Source organism: Brienomyrus brachyistius, chromosome 1 (assembly GCF_023856365.1).
Source record: "Brienomyrus brachyistius isolate T26 chromosome 1, BBRACH_0.4, whole genome shotgun sequence".
Lineage (NCBI taxonomy): Eukaryota > Metazoa > Chordata > Actinopteri > Osteoglossiformes > Mormyridae > Brienomyrus > Brienomyrus brachyistius.
In genome coordinates, this window is record NC_064533.1 from 13,730,961 (window position 1) to 13,753,828 (window position 22,868).

At 42.5% G+C, this 22,868-nt stretch overlaps 1 protein-coding gene across 2 annotated transcripts; it reads left to right on the top strand.

Annotated features, from left to right (window-relative positions):
• Positions 1 to 2,062: 2,062 nt before the first annotated feature.
• e2f7 (E2F transcription factor 7) lies at positions 2,063 to 17,505 on the top strand. 2 transcript variants are annotated; one of them, XM_048970519.1, is made up of 13 exons: positions 2,063 to 2,355; positions 2,963 to 3,055; positions 3,365 to 3,667; positions 4,064 to 4,226; positions 4,465 to 4,698; positions 5,773 to 5,931; positions 7,125 to 7,259; positions 7,645 to 7,818; positions 8,052 to 8,121; positions 11,123 to 11,516; positions 12,588 to 12,759; positions 13,433 to 13,752; positions 14,620 to 17,505. In XM_048970519.1, the coding sequence occupies exons 1-13, from the start codon at positions 2,335 to 2,337 to the stop codon at positions 14,767 to 14,769; spliced, it is 2,388 nt and encodes a 795-aa protein (XP_048826476.1). In that variant the 5' UTR covers positions 2,063 to 2,334; the 3' UTR covers positions 14,770 to 17,505. The 2 variants fall into 2 exon arrangements, with proteins under 2 accessions (XP_048826476.1, XP_048826466.1); XM_048970509.1 differs by having other exon boundaries at positions 2,065 to 2,355; positions 12,573 to 12,759.
• Positions 17,506 to 22,868: the final 5,363 nt, after the last annotated feature.

Below are 22,868 nucleotides of genomic sequence, written 5' to 3' on the forward strand. Positions count from 1 at the left end.
AAAGTTTGACGTATGCATGTTTCTTACCAAAATTACACAGTTTGCTTCTGCACCATTGTTAAAGCTGATTAACATCCATGACATATTTTACGACATAAATATGAAATCTGGACAAAAGCATATGTAAGTATATAAGGACTGTTTCCCTGAAATATAACTTATATTTCAGAGAAACAGCCCTTAATGTGAGTGGTAAGATAGACGGTCACCAACCTCAACTTGTTTATTTAATTCAACTGGAAATGTTGGTATTTCTTGTTAGGCTCAATCTCAAAGAAAGCTGCACGCTTGAATAGACTGTATTTACCATGCTGTGATTCTATGCCATTTGATACAAGTTATTTGATACATATCACCTGCAGCACGACACATGCTGTGTTATTTTCTCATTATTCTGAAAATCTTACAATAATTAGAAGTAAACGAAAGAAGTGGATTCACAGCCTGCAATAACGTTTTAAAAGTGGTAGTGAGCTTATCAGCTTCTTGGAAAATTCGGATTTCACAGTTTTTCTCAGTCGCTTTGGTGCATTTCTTGAATCATCTGCAGAACAGCAAGTGAAATTTCTCGGAGCAGTTCGTACAAACAGCACCATGCAATGGATCACCTGCAAAAGCCTGCAAGTTTCTCGAAATCGTTAGTTCACCCCTCAGAAGTAAATATTTATGTAAATGAACTTGTCAGTGTCACCAGAATGACAAGGCCTTGTATTGTCATTCAAAAACATGATGGTTGCTAAGGTTTTGATGACAATGACTGGAAATGCACTTTTTCTGTATGACATATTTCAATTTCACAGTACACAGTTACATATACTTTACATATACTGTACATATACTGTAAGACACAAACACACAAATGAATACATATGTGCACAATGTAATATGCATACATATGTGTGTGCTACAGTATATGCCCAGAATGCAAGTGGAATACTACAACATGACCCACTTCAGTACGTATATAATATTACAGTAGAGTGCACATTGTTGGATTACATACCTGTTGTCTTTATGAAAAGTTTGAATGATTGAGAACACGGTTGTTCACCCAACATTTGGCTGCACCAGCCTCAGCCATTCTAAGGCCATGATTGAGGACATGGTCCAGAACCGGTTGATCACTGGTAGATCACCCATCTATTGGTTAAAGTCAAGATCCAACTGAGAGCAATTCATCAATTCAAATCATTTACAATCTGATAAAAAAACAATGAGATTTTGCATTTATGATGCGCACAAGTGACTTGATGATGTGGAGATTGTACAAATAGTTATGAGAATTTCGTTTCTGATCTGAGTAATGTGCCAAAGCGACTGAGAAAAACTATAATATCGAAAGAGATGCCGTCAATGAAAGTTTGGAGGGCTGCCAACTCATGTTTTCAGATTCGCACGCTCGCGCAAGAACTCTAACGGCAAATATATATCATTCCATTATAATCTTAAATTGAACTACATCAAAAACGTTGGAGCAATTTACAAACCCTGCAGTCTATTTACTGTACATGGTAATAAAATTGTTACATATATGGAAATGCATGTAAATGTGTATGCAGACTTTCCTCGAATTTAAAGTCTCACTCCAGCCAGCTAAAGTTGGCAACAGTGTTGTTTTAAATTTTCTGTTTATAAATAACACGGAAAATGTAAATTAATTACTTTCCTTATGTTCTCCCTATAATAGTATTTAGCGCGATGAAGCGGCCACCCCGGGCCAATAACGTGCCGCTTGCAGCCGATTATGCAATAGCCTCGAGATGTCCGCGATCTACACCCCAGGAATGGAGACGAGGCATTTTTCCGCGCAATTTGGCAAAGCCAAAAGACCGGAGACTGTTCAAAAGAAACCCCGCTAATACCCAAACCCATTAAAGTCCCACAAATTACCATTATTAAGCAGGCCCGTGGAGTTATGTCTTACTTTTATACTGAGAAGACTAAGTTTTGAGAAGCTCGTGCACACCGGCACGCGCCGGAGATCGGACGAAGGGGCGTAGCCCTGAGAGCTGGAGAGCGCGCGCTAGCGGCTGCAGCGAGTCGGATGCGGCGCGAGGGCACATCGGCGGGCCGCCCCTTTGATTGGCTGGGCGAAGCCGCACTTCTGCAGAGCGCCAGAAACGCGGAGTTTAGCGGGCGTCTCGCCTGTCTGTGCCGTGCACGGCGGCTACGTGTGGGACAGGACCGGAGCAAAACCCGGGCGAGCGCGAATCTGCGGCGGGCTCTCGAGTTCACTGCGGAAAATATGTACATCTGAAGAAGGAGATCTGTAATAGTATATATGCTGCTTTCAAACATCTGATTATATATACGTGCATTGTAGGTAGCTGATTTATGGCTGGAAAATCAGTTAAGGTAAGTGGCTACTGAAAAATGAAAAAAGGAAACAGTTGCAGATCGGATGGGGGGCACTGCTTTCCCATTTTATGTAAAGTCATTCTGTTTAAATTATTATTATTCGGCGAAAAGGCTTGAAACTGTGCGTATTATGAACAGTTAAGCTGCATTGTTGACTACTGTAAAATTTTAAAGTCGTAGAATTACTAATGTACTTTGACAAACCATTTAACTAGGTGGACACCCATTCTAGACGAAGTCTAAAAGTAACTAATATTTCTGAATTTTTGAAAATGATTGAATGCCGATTCAGTTGAAATTACTTAGCGGTTTTTTAACACGATCAAAGTTGTAGGAACAGATTTTTTTCAACTTTCGGTATGTCAGGTCTAGAAGTTAATATCTTTGCGCCAGAACCAGCCAAACCAAACCGAGTAAGCTATTAAAAAACTTTTGCTCTTAATAGAACTGACTAGGCGGCAATTTGGTGGCATTCCTTTATAACTTCTATTAAAAATGTTTGTAGATGTACAGAGAAAGTAAGCTGATTGGTGTACGTGGTAAGCACAACATTTATAAAGCTGCAGCGTTTCAGTTATGTACTTTTTATTTTATTTATTTGCAGATGGAAAGTGAGTGTGTAGCTTTGAAAGATCTAACATGCCCCTGTCTGAGCAGATCCGCAACGGATGGAGATGAGGTCAAAAATGGTCATAAGGCAAGTGTTTCCTGTGCGAGGTTTCAACGGCGCGCTTTGCGCACGTCCCTTTAATAATAATACTAATGATGATGATGATGATGATGATGATAAGAAATAGGTGGTTATTGTTGATGGTTGTTTTTATCACGTATTTACAGTATATTGTTAAAGTTTTTCCAAAGAGATTTAAAATTTTGGCACATTTAATTTTTACATTGGCTAACATCAACTTAAAATGTTAGATTTAGGTAATTACTGTGTATGTATATTTAAATGGTTGTGCACTTTTACTGGTTTCAAATGATCTTTAACTTACAACCTTGGCAGGAAAACGTTTTCCACCCCCCAGTGGAACGCAGGAAGGTCCCGCCGAAGAGCGACGGCGCGGCCAGTGCGCCGACAGGGAGGAGGGCGCTGTCCTCTGAGCAGCTCCACGCCACTCCCACCAAACAGGCGGACCAGGGTGCCGCTGAGCCATGGTCACCCACCGCCAACCTGAAGGTGCTGATCCAGGCTGCCAGCCCAGACATGCATGACCGTGAGATGAGAAACAAGACCGAGATGAGAAAGGTCTTGTTCCGACCCATTGAGAACAAGAATGAGGGGGTGGCGCTGGACTACCCCAGCCAGGTAAGGTCATGTGATTACCCACCCCCACACACAGACACACACACACCCATGCACGCACGCCTGTTAAGGGATAACTTAATGAGCACAGGACTGCATAGCAGTACATTTCCGTTTTCCATAGCAAGCCTGTCTCTGAGTTCACACACTGACCACAAATATTTGTTCCTTTGATTGCAGTACGTGGTTTAGTGCAGTGTGATTGAGCTAATTGTGTACCCAGCGATGGGTTGGCGCCCCATCATGCTTTTTTCCCTGCCTTGTACTTGTAGCTTCCAGGGTAAACTCCGGACCCCGGTGACCCTGAGTAGGACAAGCGGGTATATGGATGGATGGATGCATACCTGACTCCCCTCACTGATTACTCCATGCGTGTCTGTTTTTGCGTGTTTGGTTCAGTTCGAGGTGCCTAGTGAGAGCGCCGATGACATCGAGAAAAGGCCCTGCAGGAAACGAAAAAGCTTAGGCCTCCTGTGTCAAAAGTTCCTGGCCCTGTACCCTGATTACCCAGCATCCTCTGAGGCAACAAGCATCCCACTCGACGAAGTAGCCGTGAGCCTCGGTAAGACCCAGGAAAATGAAGGACCCCATTTTTAATTCTCTTTAAAATTCTCCTTTTCTTTTTTCAGGCTTTCTATAATTCAGAGGAAAGGTGCTTTTGTTCACTCGTTGTGACAGGTGGCAGTGGTGTGTTTTTCCCGGAATATAACTGTGTGTCTCTTTGTGTTTTTGCTTTGTGTATGATTTTGCTCCTCTGCGCCCCCAAGTCTGATCGCCCTTCCCCTGCTTCCATACATCAGGGGCAGAGCGCCGGAGGCTCTATGATATCGTGAACGTGCTGGAGTCTCTGAAGCTCGTTAGCCGTGTGGCAAAGAACCAGTACCTTTGGCATGGGCGCCAGAGGCTGCGGGAGACCCTGAGCGAGCTGCGTGGCTCGGGCTGGAGGCAGTGCTGCCCCCTGCAGGAGGAGGACTGCCAGCGCATGCAGACAGGGGAGGCTACTGTGCAGGATGGCTATGCGGAGACTGGCTTTGGTGAGAGGAAGTGGCCGGGTTTTGGCCCTGGCCTGGAGGGGGGGGGGTGCGTATATGTGTGTGTGTGTGTGTGTGTGTGTGTGTGTGTGTGTGTGTGTGTGTGTGTGTGTGTGTGTGTGTGTGTGCTCACGTGTCGTCCAGGTATTCATTACATTGTGGGGACATTCCACAACATGATAGAAACCTGTTATTTTGACGGTGCGTGTGTGTGTGTGTGTGCATCCAATGTACTTCTGTCTACCAAACCTGATGGGGGGTGTGGGTGTATGTATATTAAATGTACATCTGTCTTTACCAGAAGCAGCATATCAAATTAGATGAATCAAGATCTGCTCTTAATTGCCGAGGGTTTTATGACATTTGAAAGAAACGCACATTGACCACACCAAAGCGTGACAGAAGATGCCCTTTATGTTCTGATTATATCTGTAACTACTGACTGGCAAATCCTGAACGAGGCGGGGTGGGTGGGGGGGGCTAATGGGGGAGAGCTGCTGCTCTGAGGTCTGTGGTCTCACAGACACCTTCAGTCAGGCCCTGCAGTTGAGCTCACACCGGCTCCCGCAGCATGATAGCGGCCATGCCGCCTGATTAGACGGCCAGGAAGTTTAGGCTCAGCGACAGCAGGGTTACTGGCTCTGATCCCTGGTGGGACTGAGCGTCCATGTGCTGTTTCTGATCCTACTTATGTCTGTCTGAACATTCTTGAATGACGTCACCCTGCACAGCCGCAATGTTTCTTTACAAAATTAAACGGTGTTGCAGTACTTCTAGGGGACATGATGACATTATCAGTAAATCGGTGATATCAGTCAAGTAACCCATCTGTCTAACCGGCAATTATCGCCTTTGTCAAGGAAGCAGGCTTAAGCTACACACAACGCAAGATTAATTTATTGACTGACTTTCAGTTCAGCATTTTGTCCTACGTTTCCATCACAGTTATGGTGCAGTATGGAGAGTCAGTTCTGCTCACATGTGCCGGCCCTGGTTGAAGGTGTCCGTGGATCTGGTCTAAAGGGCTCTGATGGCCTGATCTTGGCAGCTTTGATAGCTCACACTGTTTCTCCATAGGGGTGGCTGGTGGACGCAAGGACAAGTCCCTGCGCTTTCTGAGCCAGAAGTTTGTGACGCTCTTCCTGGTGTCCGAGATGCAGACCGTAACGCTGGACCTGGCAGCCCGAGTCCTCATTGATGAGAGCCAAGACACCGAGAGTCGCAGCAAGTATAAAAGTGAGGCGCTTTTTGTTTGCCTGGATGCATCATCTGGAGATGGTGGCTCAACAGGTTAGGACGCTGTGTTATCGGAAGGTTGCTGGTTTAAATCCCAGAGTCAGCGGCGTGATTGCACTGTTGGGCTCCTGAGTAAGGCCCTTAACCCCCACTTGCTCCAGGGATTGTCTCACTCTGCCTTCTCAACAAAATGTGCATTATTTTGGATAAAAGCATTTGCTAAATAAATAAAATATAAATTTGATCTGGCAATTGTTACGGTAATCAGGATGTAGATTACTATCCTAAGGGTCAGTGGTTCAAAAAAAACATCCTGCTGATGTACCTTGTTCAAAGGTATGGACCTGAATTGCATTGTATCCAATCAGCTTTATAAATGTGTGAAGGTGCCGGTGACCTTAATTGACCCGAAACTTTTATTTTCAGGACAGTGTCTTGCTCCCTTAGTGCTGCTGAGCTATCTGACCAAAGCTGTAACGTAACTGTAATCTCATCAGGAAGTGGCAGAAGGTCGTTGGCTCTGTAACTTTAATCAGGCCACACCAAAGATTTGTCTGTTAGGGTCGTTGGCAAAAGTAAATAGCTGGACTGATGCACAGGAAGCCCCTAGCCGTGGGGGTGGGGGTTTTCAATTTGGATTCTTTTAGATGAAATGAAGTTCATTGCAGCACAGAAAAAAGAACCAGTAACACAATACTTGTCATCTATAATGCACTACAGATACCTTCATTATGCATTGTAATGGTCGGTATAAGCATTAATGATGCTTCATACTGCATTATAAATGTATCTATTGTGCATTATAAATGTTTCATAAAGCGTTTATAACGAAAATAAACATGTGTTATGCCTTTCTATAAATATTTATAGCCATGTTTATAATGCTTTATGAATGCAGTATAAATGTGTTATGAATGTGTTCGTAGATTCTTATAGACACGGCATTTACAGAAAGTGTTACAGAAGAACCTTCAGTATTGTGTTTCTTTTTTAAAGAAAGAAGGCACTGCTGGGTCCGAAACTTAAATTTTAAAATGTCTCACTTCCCCAGACAGAAAGAAACCTCGTCTCTTGAGTATGACCTCAACACCTTCTCTCGATTTCCATTCCCTGTAAGACATCAGTTTTGTTTTCTGATTCACTATCTAAAAAGTACAGATCTGACTTGTGATCTCCCTCGCCAACGTCTCCAGCGAAGGTGAGGCGTCTTTATGACATTGCCAACGTCCTGACGAGCCTGGGCCTCATCGAGAAGGTTCAAGTGAAGGAGGAGCGGGGAAAGAAGCCAGCGTTCAGATGGACGGGCCCAGTTGAGGTTGCCTGTGGTGGTGAGTGGGCCGGCTCCACATCAATGATAGAAGGCTAAAGTGCTGTCCAACCTGGATCTTCAGTAATGTTTAGTTTAGCTGTTTTCAGCAGTAAACCTCAACTCCCACATAGCACCAGGATGCTAATGGCACAGCAAAGAGCAATTTCATTGGTCCTTTTTGTCTACGGCCAGGGATAGTGCATAGACTGGATCTTGGTGCTTTTTAAGGATGCACACTTACGAAGGTCGTGGAGTCCACAGATTCAGGTTCTTGTCAGTCCTCCTCTGTATTCACCGTGTCGCAATACAACTGAATTTGCATCATGCTAATCCTCTGTTCCTTGATAAGACTCCCCAAGTTTAGTGTAAAGCTTCCAAACTCTTCTTAATTTAAAATGTTTTAGGTGACTTGCCAGCTGCAGCCATCCACTCAGCTTGCCACGTCGACAGTCACCTTGGCGTATCAGGGGGAGGGAAGCAGATCGTGGGACACCCCCACTTCACTGAGAGACCCGCCCCCTTTGCCACCGAGCAACGGGCCAGCTCCACCCCCTGCAGCCCTCCCTGTGGCCGGACCAGTAAGGACATCTTGTTTTCCCCTGGACTCCTACATTTGATAGACTCAGCTGGGCCACAGTGTCTCCAAATGAGCTCACTAGATGCCATATCTCCAAAAAAAAAAGTTAAAGCCCCACAAAAGGCTGGATTAATTTCTGTAATGGTTAGCTTTGGCTGCAGAATTCTCTACAGAATGTTTATAACTTATTTATAAGTATTGATGTAACTTTTTGTGCTTCTCTGATTTGACCAGGTCCAATTCCCCAGCCGGTGGATTATTCTAGAAAGGCCGCAAGCCGACGCCAGCAGGAGGACAGCCAGCGGTGAGTCCTGACAAGGACCCCAGCAGCTTTATTGCAATATTTTCATGGGAAGCAGTGAATTGTGTTGCCACCTCCACACGCGCATTTTGAAAAGCACTGTCCACCAAATTACAGCGAATGGGGTAATTCCCACCCATAGGTCCACCCATCCATCTTCTAATGTGCATTTCCTGGTGCAGGTTGCGGGGTAATTAGAATATGTAAAAATGGACGGTGCAGAAAAAAATAACCTGTTTTACAGACACATGAATTCATGGGGATCTGCGGATTGCATTAAGAGGACGTCTAGATCTGTATTGTTGGAGGTTGAACTTAACCAGGCAGTAATTAGTGTGAAGGGGGCTAGTCCCCAGCCCCCAGTGACAAAGAAGTTAAAAATAATCGTCTGGTTCAGTTTAAAAGCCCATACAATGGAACAGACCAACAAGGTGTGACAAGCAAAAACAAGCCTCTTTCAGATCTCACACGCACCTGCATTTGACGCCCTTCTGCTTGCACGCCAGTCCATTCCGCGTGTCACGCATGTACACATGTGTGCATGCTTAGGACAATCCATATGGAAACTGAAGCAGAGCTAAGGAGAACCTGCAGTCTGTATGAGCATGAAACTGGAATCACAGTCAAGATCACTCTATCAGTCTACTTAACAAGCTAACTGTGAAAAGTGTACGTACAATTAAGCTATCAACCACTGACCTTAAATTCAGTTTAATTTATTTGTAGTTACATTACTTTAGTTTTGTAATTGATCACAACAAATTTGTAATTTATTGTAATTATTTGAACCCCAAACAGAAATAGAATACAGGAAACAATTCCAGTGGATGCCAGAGAAATTTGTGTCGTATTACGTTTCTTACAAGTACATTTCTTCACGGTTGCGTGAATACGAAGCGTTAAAAGGCTACCCCAAATCGCGATGGCTGAGCTTCAGAGATGCTAAATTGGAGCTGGCCTGACCTGTTTTGTTAATAGTCTGGGTGGACCTGTAGCGCGTTGGCTCCCGGCCTGAGCGGGGGTTTTTATGCGGTGCATGCGAGCCTTCTGAAGGTGCCGTGCAAAGACACGCGGCGTGGCTGGATTAGTCATGGCTTGCCGCTGTGCACTGCATTGTTTCCCATGTTGCCCGGTCCCCGAGCTTCCCTAACTCTACATTTTGCAGCGTCACTGTTGTGGACAGCTGTGGGATCGGCTGGCGTTTCCGCACGTGTTCGTTCCCAGCTGTATTGCGTGCGGCTTACTGGAAAAGGGGACCCCCACTAGTAACATAGAGGCTGGAGAGCGAGACGTGTGCTGCTGGTCACGCTTTGAAGCCACTTACTGTTGGAATATGAAAATGTAATGGAGGGATGAATACAAGGATCGAGGATTTTTGTGCAAGTTGGTAGCAGAAGCACCAGGTTTAGTAGCTGCCTCTGAAATAGCATGAATAGCATAAAGTAACTATACTATACAAACATAGGGCAAAGGAATATGCATAAAATATTTGTATATATGGAAATTCACTGAGAAAAATATCCAAAATTATAAATAAATTATTTTTTTTTAGTTGTGTGAGGGACCGTGGTTAATCCCTGATCTGTATGGATCGTCCCCCGTGGTTCGGCCCCTGTGAACCACGGATTAATTGCAAAGTTTAATCACAGTGAAATACAGACGCTTCCCGAGTTACAATATTTCGACTTTACGATGGGTATTCCAGTTCCATTCTGTTTTTCATTTTTAGTACATCGTTCAATACAATTCAACACTTTATTATAAATTAGGCGTTGTGTTAATGATTCTGCCCAACTGTAGGCTAATGTAAGTGCTCTAAGCATCTTTAAGGTAGGCTAGACTATGATGTTTATGAAAATGCATTTTCGCCTTACAATATTTTCGCCTTATCGGAACGTAACCCGGGGAGTTTCTATACAGGACATACAGATTAACTCCTGCTGTTATTTATTAAAGTAATAATTCCCTAAATCTTGATGCTACGAAAGTCCATAAAGAACGTGCATTCAGGGCTTGAAATTCATTTCTGATAACGGGAGACTTCTCCCCTTATGTGTAGCACATGGAGGGAATTTTAGATTTTCAGTGGAAATATAATAAAAACAGCTGTAGGGACTCGCAGCATTCGCCGGGGTGTTTTTACTGGAATGCACTTTCTCTTGACAAACGCTGCTTTCGTGTCTAATTACAGCTTTTGTTTTTCTGAGAACTTTTGTTATTCTGTGATCTCACGTAAACTCGTGAGCTTGAGAAAACAACTTTCGCTATTTGAGATTACAAGAAGAAAATAAGTGGCGATCTCAACGTAAGAGGAAAAGATTATGCTGGATGTTGTCTGAGGACAAAGCGGTTGTGTGTTCATGCAAATGGTGATAAAGTCAAGCAATAAATGGAAATTTATCTCCTAGTGTATTTATTTTTTTTGCTGATCCAAAGAATGATCCATGACTCAAAAAGTGGTACAAACCAAACCGTCACTCTTCCGATCCATTGTACCCTAACACACGATTAGCCAATGAAAAGTTGCTTCATGAATTAATTTAACTAGTATTTATGTTTGTGCTAGTTAATATTTGTGTTCATGATGCTTGTTTGTGTGGATTATTAAGGATTACTTTGTATTGCTAGTTTTAACGAAGTTGATAGCTAGCTAACTAGCATCATTGCTAATTGCGAATATAAAGCGAGATTTGTTTGTATTTTGTTGGTACTGACATATTTGCCTCGCTGAAAACAATCCACATAAGTCAGGAATTCAATTTTTTATTGACGGCTGTGTAAAAAGAGGCTTCTGTTTGTGGTCCCAAGGGTGTCTCATTACGATGTTTTATTTGTTTGTTTACTTTTTCACAGTCCTCAAATAATGGACTGTTTTTCATTGGGCAACAACAAAATATATGTATATTAAATTACATGTAATTCACTCACTGAGATGTAATTCTGAGCATTTACGGTTATGATAGGGATTACCAAATGCATTTTCTGCTTTGTCATTGGTCTTTAGAATCCAGAACTGTGATGAACCAAGGGTCGATACTATGAAGGACAGATCAGAGTGCCACGCCCCCATTCCCAGTCCAATTGGAGTGCTTGAGGGTCCCTGCAGGCCACTCCCCCTGACCAGCTTTTACCCACCAATTGGCCAGGCCTGCCCCCAGGTCATGTCCACGTGCCCCACCCTCCCAAGCATCAAGAAGCACCCACTGTCTCACCAGCCCCAAGCTTCTGTTTTCCTACTCTATGGGGGTAAAGGAGCGCACTGGAGTGAGAGTGAAGAGAGGCTATCTCTGTGTGAGCCCAAGGAGAGAATCCTGGGAAAGAGGAGGACTGTAGAGGAGGAGGGGCCAGTAGCCAAGAGGGTCCAGCTGTCCAGTCATGAGGAAGAGCCTTCTCTGAAGGTGAGGTTATGTCACGTAAGCTAAGGCCCCCATCAGGCAGTCATACTTGGTGTTACTAGGGTTTCGTCGGCCAGTCAGAAAAAGGAAAAATATTTCATCAGCCAATTATGAACTGTGAAGAGACATCAAAAAATGAGGATAGGATGTTTTTTACAACTTCCTTTGACCTTTTAACACTGGCTAAATATGGCAATAGGCAGTTGATCCGTAGTAACGTCAGTGTATCAGCAGGTGGCTTCTGTGTGAAAATGGGGTAGTTAGTTACATATATATATATATATATAGTCATAGGAATTGAAACAGCCCTCTGAAAGTTATGCCTCCACATACATCTTGAGTACAGACAAAAGCGTGTTTGACGTGGTTGTTAGTGTCTGCTACGGTTAGCCCTCCTGTGATAGGTGATGTATTAAAAGGGTTAACCATTTAGCACTATGAAGTGAAGCAATTTTATATTCAAAGGCACGGAAGTCTTTCTTTTCTTGCTTTTCAGTTATAAGGTCCTGCTGCTTTTGCTTATTTTTGTATGAAATACAACAAGAACATTTCTTTTCTGCATTTAATTCAGTTCAAAAATGCTATTAATCAAGTAGAAAATAAACCAATTCATTTTCACTGATTACAGTTTCTGTTAGTAATTAAAAACTATTATCATTTTGAAAATGCTCATTTAAACACAGCCCAGAGCACGGTCTGATTGTTTTGCTGCGTAGTTTGTGTCGCACAGAGACGTTCTGATTACGGAATAAAGTGAGGTGCTCTCATCACACCCAACTGGAAACCGACTGTGCTGCCACCTATCGTGCGGATCGGGGATGACCACTGATATCCTGCAATATGTTGACTTTACTTAATGAAGTGTGAAGCTTATTTGGTTTTGGGCAGAACTTCCATAAGCACTTAAGAGGGGAGCAGAAATCCGTTATTTTTCTCCTCTGCAGTGACTTGTTTCATTACCGTGTTGGTCAGGGCTCCTCTCTTGATTGGCCAAAGTCAAATTAGCTTCTTACCTTTGCTTTCATGGAAATAAACACAATTGTTTTGGTTAAATTCTAGGGTTTCTCTGAGCAGGTGGAAATGTGGAGCAACGTGGACAGGTGCCATCCACGGGTGTCCCCCAGGCAAGGCTACCAGGTCCCTGAAGAGCACTCACTGCTGCCCCCTAAAGGCGACGAGGCCAACACACACAGTGTTCCTGCACCCTACCCATCCTCGCACTACCTGTATGTCCCCATCTTGCCAGGTATGCTTCAGCTGTCACATGACTTGCACTAGCTTCTAGTGAAGATCAGCTAAAATCGATGACGAACTACTGTGTCTGATCATAACCAAGATAGGTAATGAGAAAGGAGCACGAGTATCATTAGCGGAGTTGGCCTAGGATATGCCCCTCTGCTGCATCACGCTGACTGCAATCCCTCAGCAATATGGTCCCATATTGTGAAACACAAATCCTAATTAATCCTGTGTGACTGCAGCCAAGGGGCCACACCGTCACGGAGGCTCTCACATCGCCTGCTTCCTTTCCACGTCTCTGCTGCAAACGGCACTTTTAGGCAGGTCGTGAAGGAAACAAACAGATTTCAACACTCGCTGTGCGCTTGTTAGCTGGGTACTGCCTGCGCAGTCGGGGGAGTGATGCGCCTGGGGCGGGGGGGGTGGGGGTTCCGTGCCGTTCACGCTCTGCTTCCTGACAGCCCCCATGTGGCACGATCCCAGGCTGGAGGCTCCACCCACAGCACCGCCTCCTCATTCACCACGAAGCTTCGTCATATTTATTTAGTAAATATTGTGCGTCATGTTTTGCTAGGTTTGTTACACAGCTGCTAAATGCTGACCATAATTTTAACAGTCGTTTGAACACCAAGTTCGGGTTTAATCTTATTCTGCTAATTATGCGCTCTCTTGTCTCCCAGGGACGCACAGCCTGAGCTTCCTGCTTTCTTCTGGACCAGTTCCCGTGGCGGATGGCGGACTGACCGCACTGGCTTTGCCCTGCGTCCTGCTGCCCTCCTGTGCCTTGGCGTCCCACCCTCCCGCTGGCGGCTGCAGCTGCAGCTGCGACGCGCCGGCAGGTCTGGCCCCGTGCGGCTTTGTGGGGTCGCGACCCATCGCCGTTTCGGGACCCCCTGCTTCCATCTGTGGTCTGGAGCAGCCCCTAATGCAGGTCTCCACCCCTCCACGTTCACCAGTGGGGCTGCAGGCGGCACCTCCCGCGCTCACGATGGATGTCGAAGTACGCCGTTTGCGCCTAACCTGTATACGGTCTTTTTAAAAAATAACTATAGTCTGTTCTTACGAAAGAATTAGGGCACGAGTCCAAAGGGATTCTTGCGGCTGCGAGAGCTGTATTCTGGCATTTGTGATGGGCTTGGGGGAATTCTTTTTCTTGCATGAAAATTTCCATTCAAAGGTCTGACAGCGCTATCTCCGTACACGCTGTAACAAACCAACGAGCAGACTGCGAAACGTTAAGAAGCTGGTTTAGCTCTGGGACATTCAGCAGTCTCTGCTAACCCTGATGCTTTATTCTGCTCCAAAAAAGCACTGCAAAATGGTCTAAAATTATAAGCTTTTATAGATGGATATAAAGTTACTGAGGAAAAACTAGAAAAGAGAAAATATTAACCTGAATATGACACGCTTTCGTTCTTTGCCTCTGTTCCTAAGAAGTGTATCTATTTGTAGAAAAGTACCAATCTCCTTTTATAGACTGTCTTGTGACTGTGCTTCTGACTTTTCATAACGGACATTTTAAGTGCAGTTCTTTAAAAAGAGGCGAATGACTCAAAACATAGGTTAGGATCCATTAACAGTACGTTCTTATGTTATACATTGAATCTAGCTATGTTAAAGGTGTTAGCGTGTCTTAATTACTGTTTATAGAAATGAGTTTTTTTTCTGGCTAAGTATATCTGAATTGTGCAGAAATTGCTGTGTTAAAACCCGCATTTTACTTGGATTCTGTTCCATGTGCATGTTCACTCTGGACTGAGGAACAGTGTTGCTATGGCAGCTGGTTATTTTTCTTTGGTAAAGAAAGGAGAGCTATTCCTCCTGCAGTTCTAGAGCCTCATGTTCCCTGTCCTCTTCCTGACCATAGACACTGCCGACTCTGAGGGGGCCCAGCTCAGACGACAGGCAGGCTTTCTTCCAGACGCCGGGCACCCTGCGAACTGGCAGCCCCCCAGCCGCCTGCAGGCGAGGCTCAGCCCAGAGGAGACTGGATATCGAGCACCGAGCAGCCAATTAGCCGAAGCCAAGGGGAGTAGCTTCCCTCTACGCGGATGCTGACGACGGGCCAGCGTGCTCAACTTGAGGTCGCCCCTTGCTTATTCCGAATCAAAGGGCAGCTCCTACCCACCTCGTGTCTCGATTGTACACTTTAGAGCGCTGCCAATGCACTTATATTTCATGCAAGAATTTTAACCTTGAGGTACAAAATGAAGAGGAAAAACTTCTGTAAAACGCAGCAAAGAATAGTAGGTTTAATTTATAGGGTCATACCGTTTCCTCTATAAACAGACTATTATACCAATTTTAGCTTTAATGTACAATAATAATTATACCTATTTGTCACACTACTTTACTGTTATGGTGGGACATAAGCTCTCCATATGCCGAAAGCAGCGGACAGTCAGCAAAACATAGCAGCTGAGCTGGCAGTGAGGCACGCTGACTGCTGTTCTTTCTGTTATGGTAACATATGTATGACAGCAGGCTTTGGTGGGACCCTATTATTCATCCGATTATTATCTTACTATAATGGGCCTAAGCAAAGAATCATTATATCTAAAACTAGAGAGTTTGAAGTATATAGAAGGTTAGGGAAATATATTTGCTTGATAATTAGTTGTAAAAAAAAAATTGCATTGAGGGGGATTTGGGAGCACTAGTAGAAATTAATTTAAATGTATTGTTTTAATTGAAATGGTTTTTGATGGCTTATGTGTTCTTTATGCCTTATCAGTTTTCACGGGTTCAGATTATATCAGAATGGTTTCTGCATATGGAGGAGCATAGCTGGTTGTATTGGCCTCTAGTGGTAGGAGGACCAAAAAGGCTGCTTGTTAGTTAAATCATGGAATTAATGCAAATTCATTACTTCCCTCATTCCAACATTATTTATATGTCAGATAATCTGTGAATACTGGTAAATTTCACAGGTTGCTGCCCAATTAAATATATCATTAGATTTAGTAATTGTAAAGGGTGATTTTTACCTTGTTGCATTCTAAGAAATGCCACATTTCGGTCAAAACTATAAAACATGCCTCAACCGAGGGTGTGCCCAAAGAAAAATGAGCCATTTCTATTGCACTATATGAAAGTCAGCCGAAAGCATTGTGGACGGTAGACATCATAGAGGCTAAGGGTGTAAACTGTAATTCTTGTAAACTTTAAGGCTGTTGCATCAGGCCCCAGCAGCCACTCTGCGGTAATCTGGTTGAGCATCTGAATATCGGAATTGTTTCCTTGGAAGAAATCTGAATAAAGGTGTCAGCTCAATGAAGTAAATTCATCTAGCTGGAGGTTGGGATGGTTAAATCTGAGCGTTATGTCACTGCAGTGAATGTTACATTAAAAAAATGTATTGAACATTATAGGTCAGAAATCCATTGGCTACAACTGTAAAGATCTTTTAAGGTGTTTTTTTTTTTTTACTTTTGAAACATTTTGATAATAGAAGCTGTTAAATATATACTTGTTTCTGATACTATGTACTGTGTATGTAAGTATGGCATGACTGTGCTGGATGAGTAGATATTGAAGGTAGGATAGATGCATATAAATATACGATTATGCTTTACGTTGACAGCACCTTCATAATGCCTTTATAATGCATTCGTAGTATAACATCCGAACATATAGTAACAGCTTATAAGCTTAAGATTATGTTGTTTGTTATTATCAAATAATGTTTGCAATTAATTTTATATTAAAGCTGTTAAGGTATGTTAGGATGTTACGGTACAGTTACATGCTGCTTATGAATGCATTATGAAGGTACTATTAATATTCTACAAATGCATTACAAAGGCATTATCAAGGTGCAGCTGTAAAGCATTAACCAATATAAAGTACTTTTAAAATAGGTAAAAGATATCAGAAGAATAAGTGACAGTTTAATAAATATTTGAAATACAAATTATGCAATATGAAACACTATTTTTTCCAAAATGGATGTTTGGAAATTTAACTATGAAACACCTTTATAAAGAATTAACTGGTCTTGTGTTATCTAATTCAAAAGATACTATACTGGTGGATGTTTTTCCATGTCATTTCATTAGCATCCCTTTGTTGTTCGGCATGTAACACTTCTGGAGGCTGTGGTGAGACCGCCAGGCGTTTCCTCAAGACATAACCATGCTGGCCCATTGCTGGGATACCAAAGGGCAGAATAACTGAATGACAGGGTGCAGAGAGGAGGTGTGGCCAACATTAAACCTAAGGACAAGACTGTCATGTGCCTAGTATTTGAGTTGCACTGTAAAATACCAGCCTATGAGGAAGAAGCAAGGATCATACTTGAATCACAACCAATGAAATATATCCAGTGGCTACAGTATATAGTAACATGTAAAATCTGTTCTATACTACATATTACTCTAAAATTATCTGATCATTTTTGTAGCAAAGTGCCATTTATCAGCTTTTGTGGTTTGTATATCTTGCTGGTCTTTGTATGTAATTACGTTGTAAATTGTACTGAAGCATTTCATTATTTGGTAGTATTTTAATACTGACTGGTTAATTTAACATTGCATACATTTTGCTGTGTAGTATTATTGACTTATACTCACTAGATATTTTTCTTTTGCAAAGATTCAGTCAGTCATTCTGTAGTGTCCTGGTTTAAGCTGTACATGCCTTAGCAATGTTTTTCTTGTATGTTTGTGCATTGACGTGCCTATTACTCTGTGTGTGTGTTTGGGTGGAGGGGGGGTAAGGACTGTGTGCAACTAAAAAGAAATCTTGACCTTAATTTTAATTGTCAGTTGTAACTTTCTGGCTTGGCAGCAAATGCAGTTTTATGTATTAAGATAAAGTGTGGTCATTTGTATACACTTTAAATTTTGGGGTTTTGTATTTATCCAGAATATTATACGCAAAAGAGCTTTTAGAAACAGGGTATACAGTCATAAAATAACATATTCAATACTCAGAGCAACGTACTCAACACAGATAATGAACTGGCCCAGCTGGGAAATGTCATTATTCTGCCCAGTAGATGGCAGTAGATGTTTCAGAAATAATTCCATGCCCCGTATGTGACCTATCATAATTGAATTTCAGCAAGGTCACTGCCATGATCTGCAGGAGATGATTCATGAATGCATTACATAATACTCCATTGAAATCTGTCTAACTCCTTATTGACTCTTGGGTAAACCCACTGGTGAAATACTACCCACCTATTTGTCAGCACCTGTGAACGCTTTACCGCAAGGCTAACACGGTCTCTTCTGTGATGTGACTTTACATCACGGCAGAGACGTCTTAAGCTTTTTAATCCATCTCAATTTGACAATTATTTTAAATTTTTTTTTACAATTGTTCAAATGTTTAGACCTGGCTCAGTGGGAAGACAATGTGATTATACTTTACAAGCCACTCTTAATAGAGGCAGCCTTTATTTTCCTTTCTGAAAGTTGACAAGGTCTTTGCGGTCAGATATGCACATCTGTAGAATGAGGCAATTTAAAATATTTTATAAATAGCATTCAGTTCTAAAGGGGCACAGGTCACAAGTGAAAGCCCTACATTTGTTAAGTTTGTGTTTAATTTCTCAGTGGTCAACCTCATCCTGGATGTCATTGGAAATGATTCAAAAGCGTACTGTGATGCTGGGTGCACTTCAATCTGTACAACAATGCGGCCTCCACAAAAGCCACATTCCCACAGCGTTTTAGATGCTATTACCGAAAAAAACGTACATTATTTCCTAGGGATTGTGGGTAAATGTCACATGACACTTAATTTTCTGAATGCTTTTTCCACATAAACTCTTTTCAGTGAAATGGACAAAGAAGCTAAAAGATACGGCATGTATAGCAATGCGATTTAACCTTGATGTTTTATAATGTTTTATCAGGGATTGTACTGCAGGCTCTGGATATGCAGACACTTAATATACTGTTACATGTCAGATGAGTATCAACAGAGCATCTTCAGAAACAAACATGGAAATCAGTCAGTTTAAAAAAAAAAAAAACATTAACAATCATAGAATATTGGTTTCATCTTTTCATACTATATGCCGTTCACAGCCATACAGAAATATTCCTAAGGTGCAACAGGAATACAATATAAAGACAATACACACACAGCCTAATATGTGGGATGTACGAAACAAAATAGCAATTCTTCTGACAAAGTGCCTTGCTGAAAGGTGTTTCTGTAGGATGCAGCCGTGGAGGTCTACCAGAAAATATAACTACTTTCAAAAATGTATCTAAATGTCAGACACTGATGGTACGCACAAGTGATTGATAGGCGGATGTGTTATCAGGAACCAGCTGCAGAACATCACTGTAATAACAGTACTGGAACTGGAAAAGTGCCATTAAATGAGACTATAGTGTCCGGTGTTTACTTATAGTCTTAAGCAGGCTTAAAAACATTGAGAAGGCGAAGCCTTTAATGATCATGTATGCACTGCACCTACACTGCAACTTGGTACTGCATTCCAGACACATACACGAGTTTCCTGGCTGGATGATGCCTTCCATGTAAAAAAAAAAAATATTCAGAATGTTTCAGAGAGGCAGAGGCGCCTGGTGGCTCAGCCAAGTGCATGCAAAAGACGACCACAAAGTCTGAGGAAAAGAATTAATTTCAACCTATAGATGCGGTCTGAAGACTTTACCATAAAAGGGTCAGGGATGGAGAAAGAATGCTGGAGAGAGGGTGGGCAAGGATCTACCTGGTCCATCTGTTATTCATTACCCTTTCACTCCACAATTTTCCCCCTCCACTATAAATTCTTTCTGAATGACATTTCTCATTATGCACATTCCAGCTGAAATTCCAGGCTGCAGATTGGGGGAGTGTCTCTGACACTCACCCCCACGTGCTCTCAGCCATTGGTTGGAAGCTTCTTTGTGCAAAACTGGTCGTAACTGTTTGGCAAAAAATAAAAAGAACGTGCAAGAACCTGGCAACTTCTGCAGTCTATGCAGACTATGCTGGCAAGCAAAGTGTGGGCTGGGTTCGGTTTCAGGAGCGACCGAAGCAGTAAGCGAGGGCACAGACAGCTGGAATATCGCAGTTTTCGGCGCAACCGAGACGTCTGTGAAAATGGAAATCCGGAACACACCAGGAGCGTCCTGGATGATTTCGAGTCACTGGTTCACCTGAGCTATGAGCATTCAGACCGTGGGGAGTAAGCCCATATAAACAGAGGAGACGCCAGCTCCACACAAATCACAAACAGGATTTCTACTTATATGTAATAACTCAAAAGGACGGACACAAATGTATGCTGAGCTACCATGAGACAATCATGTTGTGCACTGGACCTTTGCCTTGGGTGACGAGAAGGACGGAACCTATTTTTCTGGAACATTCTGTTGAACTAATTAAATCCTTTGTGAATTAGAATATACAATACCATTCATCACAATAGCACATGTCAGGGAAGAAAAAAAAACAGCTTTCATTCTGCCACACTGTCTGATTTACTGACTTGTGAGTAATGACTGTGTTTCTGTTTATTCTGGTCATTTAATCTCTCCATAGTAAACAAACCACTTTGTTCCCCATGGTTCCTTCCCTTCAGGTGCAGATGACAAAAAAAAAAAAAAACTTTGTCAGCTTAAAGACGATATCTATGCTTTTCCCCATATCATCTCATGCTGCGTCCTACAAAACAGAGTGCATGGCCAAAGCTCAGCTCACAAAAATCATTATCAAAAATTTAATTCAAAATTTTTACGCTATGTCACTATGCTGTTGAATATCAAGCACATTTGCTCACACCATCTCAAATGAAATTTTGTGAAACATATATTATTGTAAACGTTTCAACTTCTCAAAAACCACTGAGAGGTCGTAATGCATTCTGGGATATGCCTAAACACAAGTGTACTTTAAAGATGAATGTACAGCAGAATGGAAAAGTAAGGTCTCATTGTAGGAGATGTGTGAAAAAAAAATCGTGTGACAATGACGTCTATTAGATTTGAGCCATTATCCCCCAAGTTAAATAAAAACGCTGGTTTCTTACAAAACAACATTCTCTCCTTCCAGGTCAATCAAAATCAACCAGGACGGCAAGAAAAAGAACTGGCCCAAATTCTGGGTCCTGAACAATTCAGTCACGGTCTAGATCTGACATTCCTAGCTGAGAAATTTGTGGGAGGCCCCTGCAGTCATCATGCACCATGTGAGAGGGGGGTGACTGATTTTATCATCCCTTCCCTGTGCACTTTGTGCATGGAAACTAAATCAATTGACTGCACAATCCATTAGCCATACTGTCCTTTTTAGTGGTGTTTCTCAACCCAGCCCTTGGGGATCCCCAGACGGCCCAAGTTTTTGCTCCCTACCAGACAGTCCACATATTTGCTCCCTCCCGGCTCCCTACCAGATGGTCCAAGTTTTTTCTCCCTCCCGGCTCCCTACCAGAAGGCCCATGTTTTTGCTCCCTTAAGAACGTGGACTGTCTGGGTGTCCCCAAGGACCGGGTTGGGAAACGCTGCCCTACGGATGCTCCCTGTTAAGAGATTCCCCTTCAAGATTCCCGATAAGCTTAAATTCAGAGGTTGAATTTAGTCATGGTTTGTTTAACCTTGGAAGCATGATAATGATGTGCTTCCTTTTCCTCCGATAGGGTATTAGGTCAATTATCTGTGCATCCATGTCAGACAATCGTAAACCAAAGGTATGAGTCACAAGTGACTTTCCATTCTGTGGTCCTCTGATTCACCGGCTTTCGCCAGGACTCACTGTACTCCACAGCAAATCAGATGCACATCCATCACTGGGGGGGGGGGGGGGGGGGGGGGGAGGGTGGTGGAGAGACAGGCTAGACCAAGTATATGATTACAGTTGATGAATGGATTCTACATTTAGGCCTCAGATGAGTATTACAGTCATATGAAAAACAAAGGTGAGTGCCTGTTTGGAACATGAGGAGACTTTACTCATACTCTAACTCGGTTAACCGTAAAAATAAAAAGTCAAGGGTGGTCTACAGCATGTTTGATATGGAATGTGCACCTAAACTCCTACACATGGCTATGATTTTCAACAGCACCTCAAAGCACTGCCAAGTCTAATACAGTGCGTCTATCTGCAAAACAAATGACCTCAGATTACCCCAACTCTAAGGTTTCTACTAAAACCCCTCTATCTGTTTAAACATATACGTGACATGACTTCCCCAAGTGCTTTAGAGGTCCCAGTTCATGACATGGAACAGTGATAGAGAGCATCAAAGTTAATATTTTATTTCCAGTACTTTGGGTTTCCCTTAAACGTTTATTGCTATGTCATCTGAATGCGACCCAGAGTAGAATTTGAGTAAAGGGGTACTTAGTCAAATTTCTACTCCTCCTTTAGCTTTTCAAAAGGCGTGTTGATATTTATGAACATTTCTACCCAAAAGCCTCACTTCAGCTGACAGTAATAGCGACTGGAGGGTTAAGTTTGACTCTGACAAAGCATTCAGAACCACAATCCACTCCTGCTGGAATTTTAGGAGATGGGCTAGCAATAAGGGTACGGTGATTTACAGGATCTTCAGTTGGTATGCTTTAGTCCGAGTGACTTCTTTTAAAATTGATTTAGTGTTTAATTGAACTTTCTACAAAAGTAATTCTGGCTGCCCCTGGGTGAGGTGTCCCTAATCGCCACATATACCTTTCTCAACCCCCCTGTAAGTACCGAATACTCACATGCATGCGTATGTGTTCCATCTCCCCATATCACTATATATTCATATTCACTATTCATGAGTCACTAGGACTTCATTACACCTAGAACCCAGGTGTAAAATCCGCATGGTATACACAGCTTTCATAAACGGGTTCACCTACACAATTCGTTACACAGACACTAACCAATATCCATACCTTCTTAAAATATATTGTTAGTTACTTAGTTGACGTAACAGCCCACTTTCAGTCCACAACCAGATAACTTAATATCCGTTTAACATATATAGATACACTGTATGTACAAACCACCCTGAATAGCAGCCAACAAATGTTACAAGAAGTTATTTTTTTACTTAATCGTGTAGGCCTACGTTATAACGTGCTGTGTTCTATGATGCTACTTATTAACAAGCATTTGTCATAGCAAAACTGAAGTTTCTGTTTTTTTAAACATTTATTTGAATAG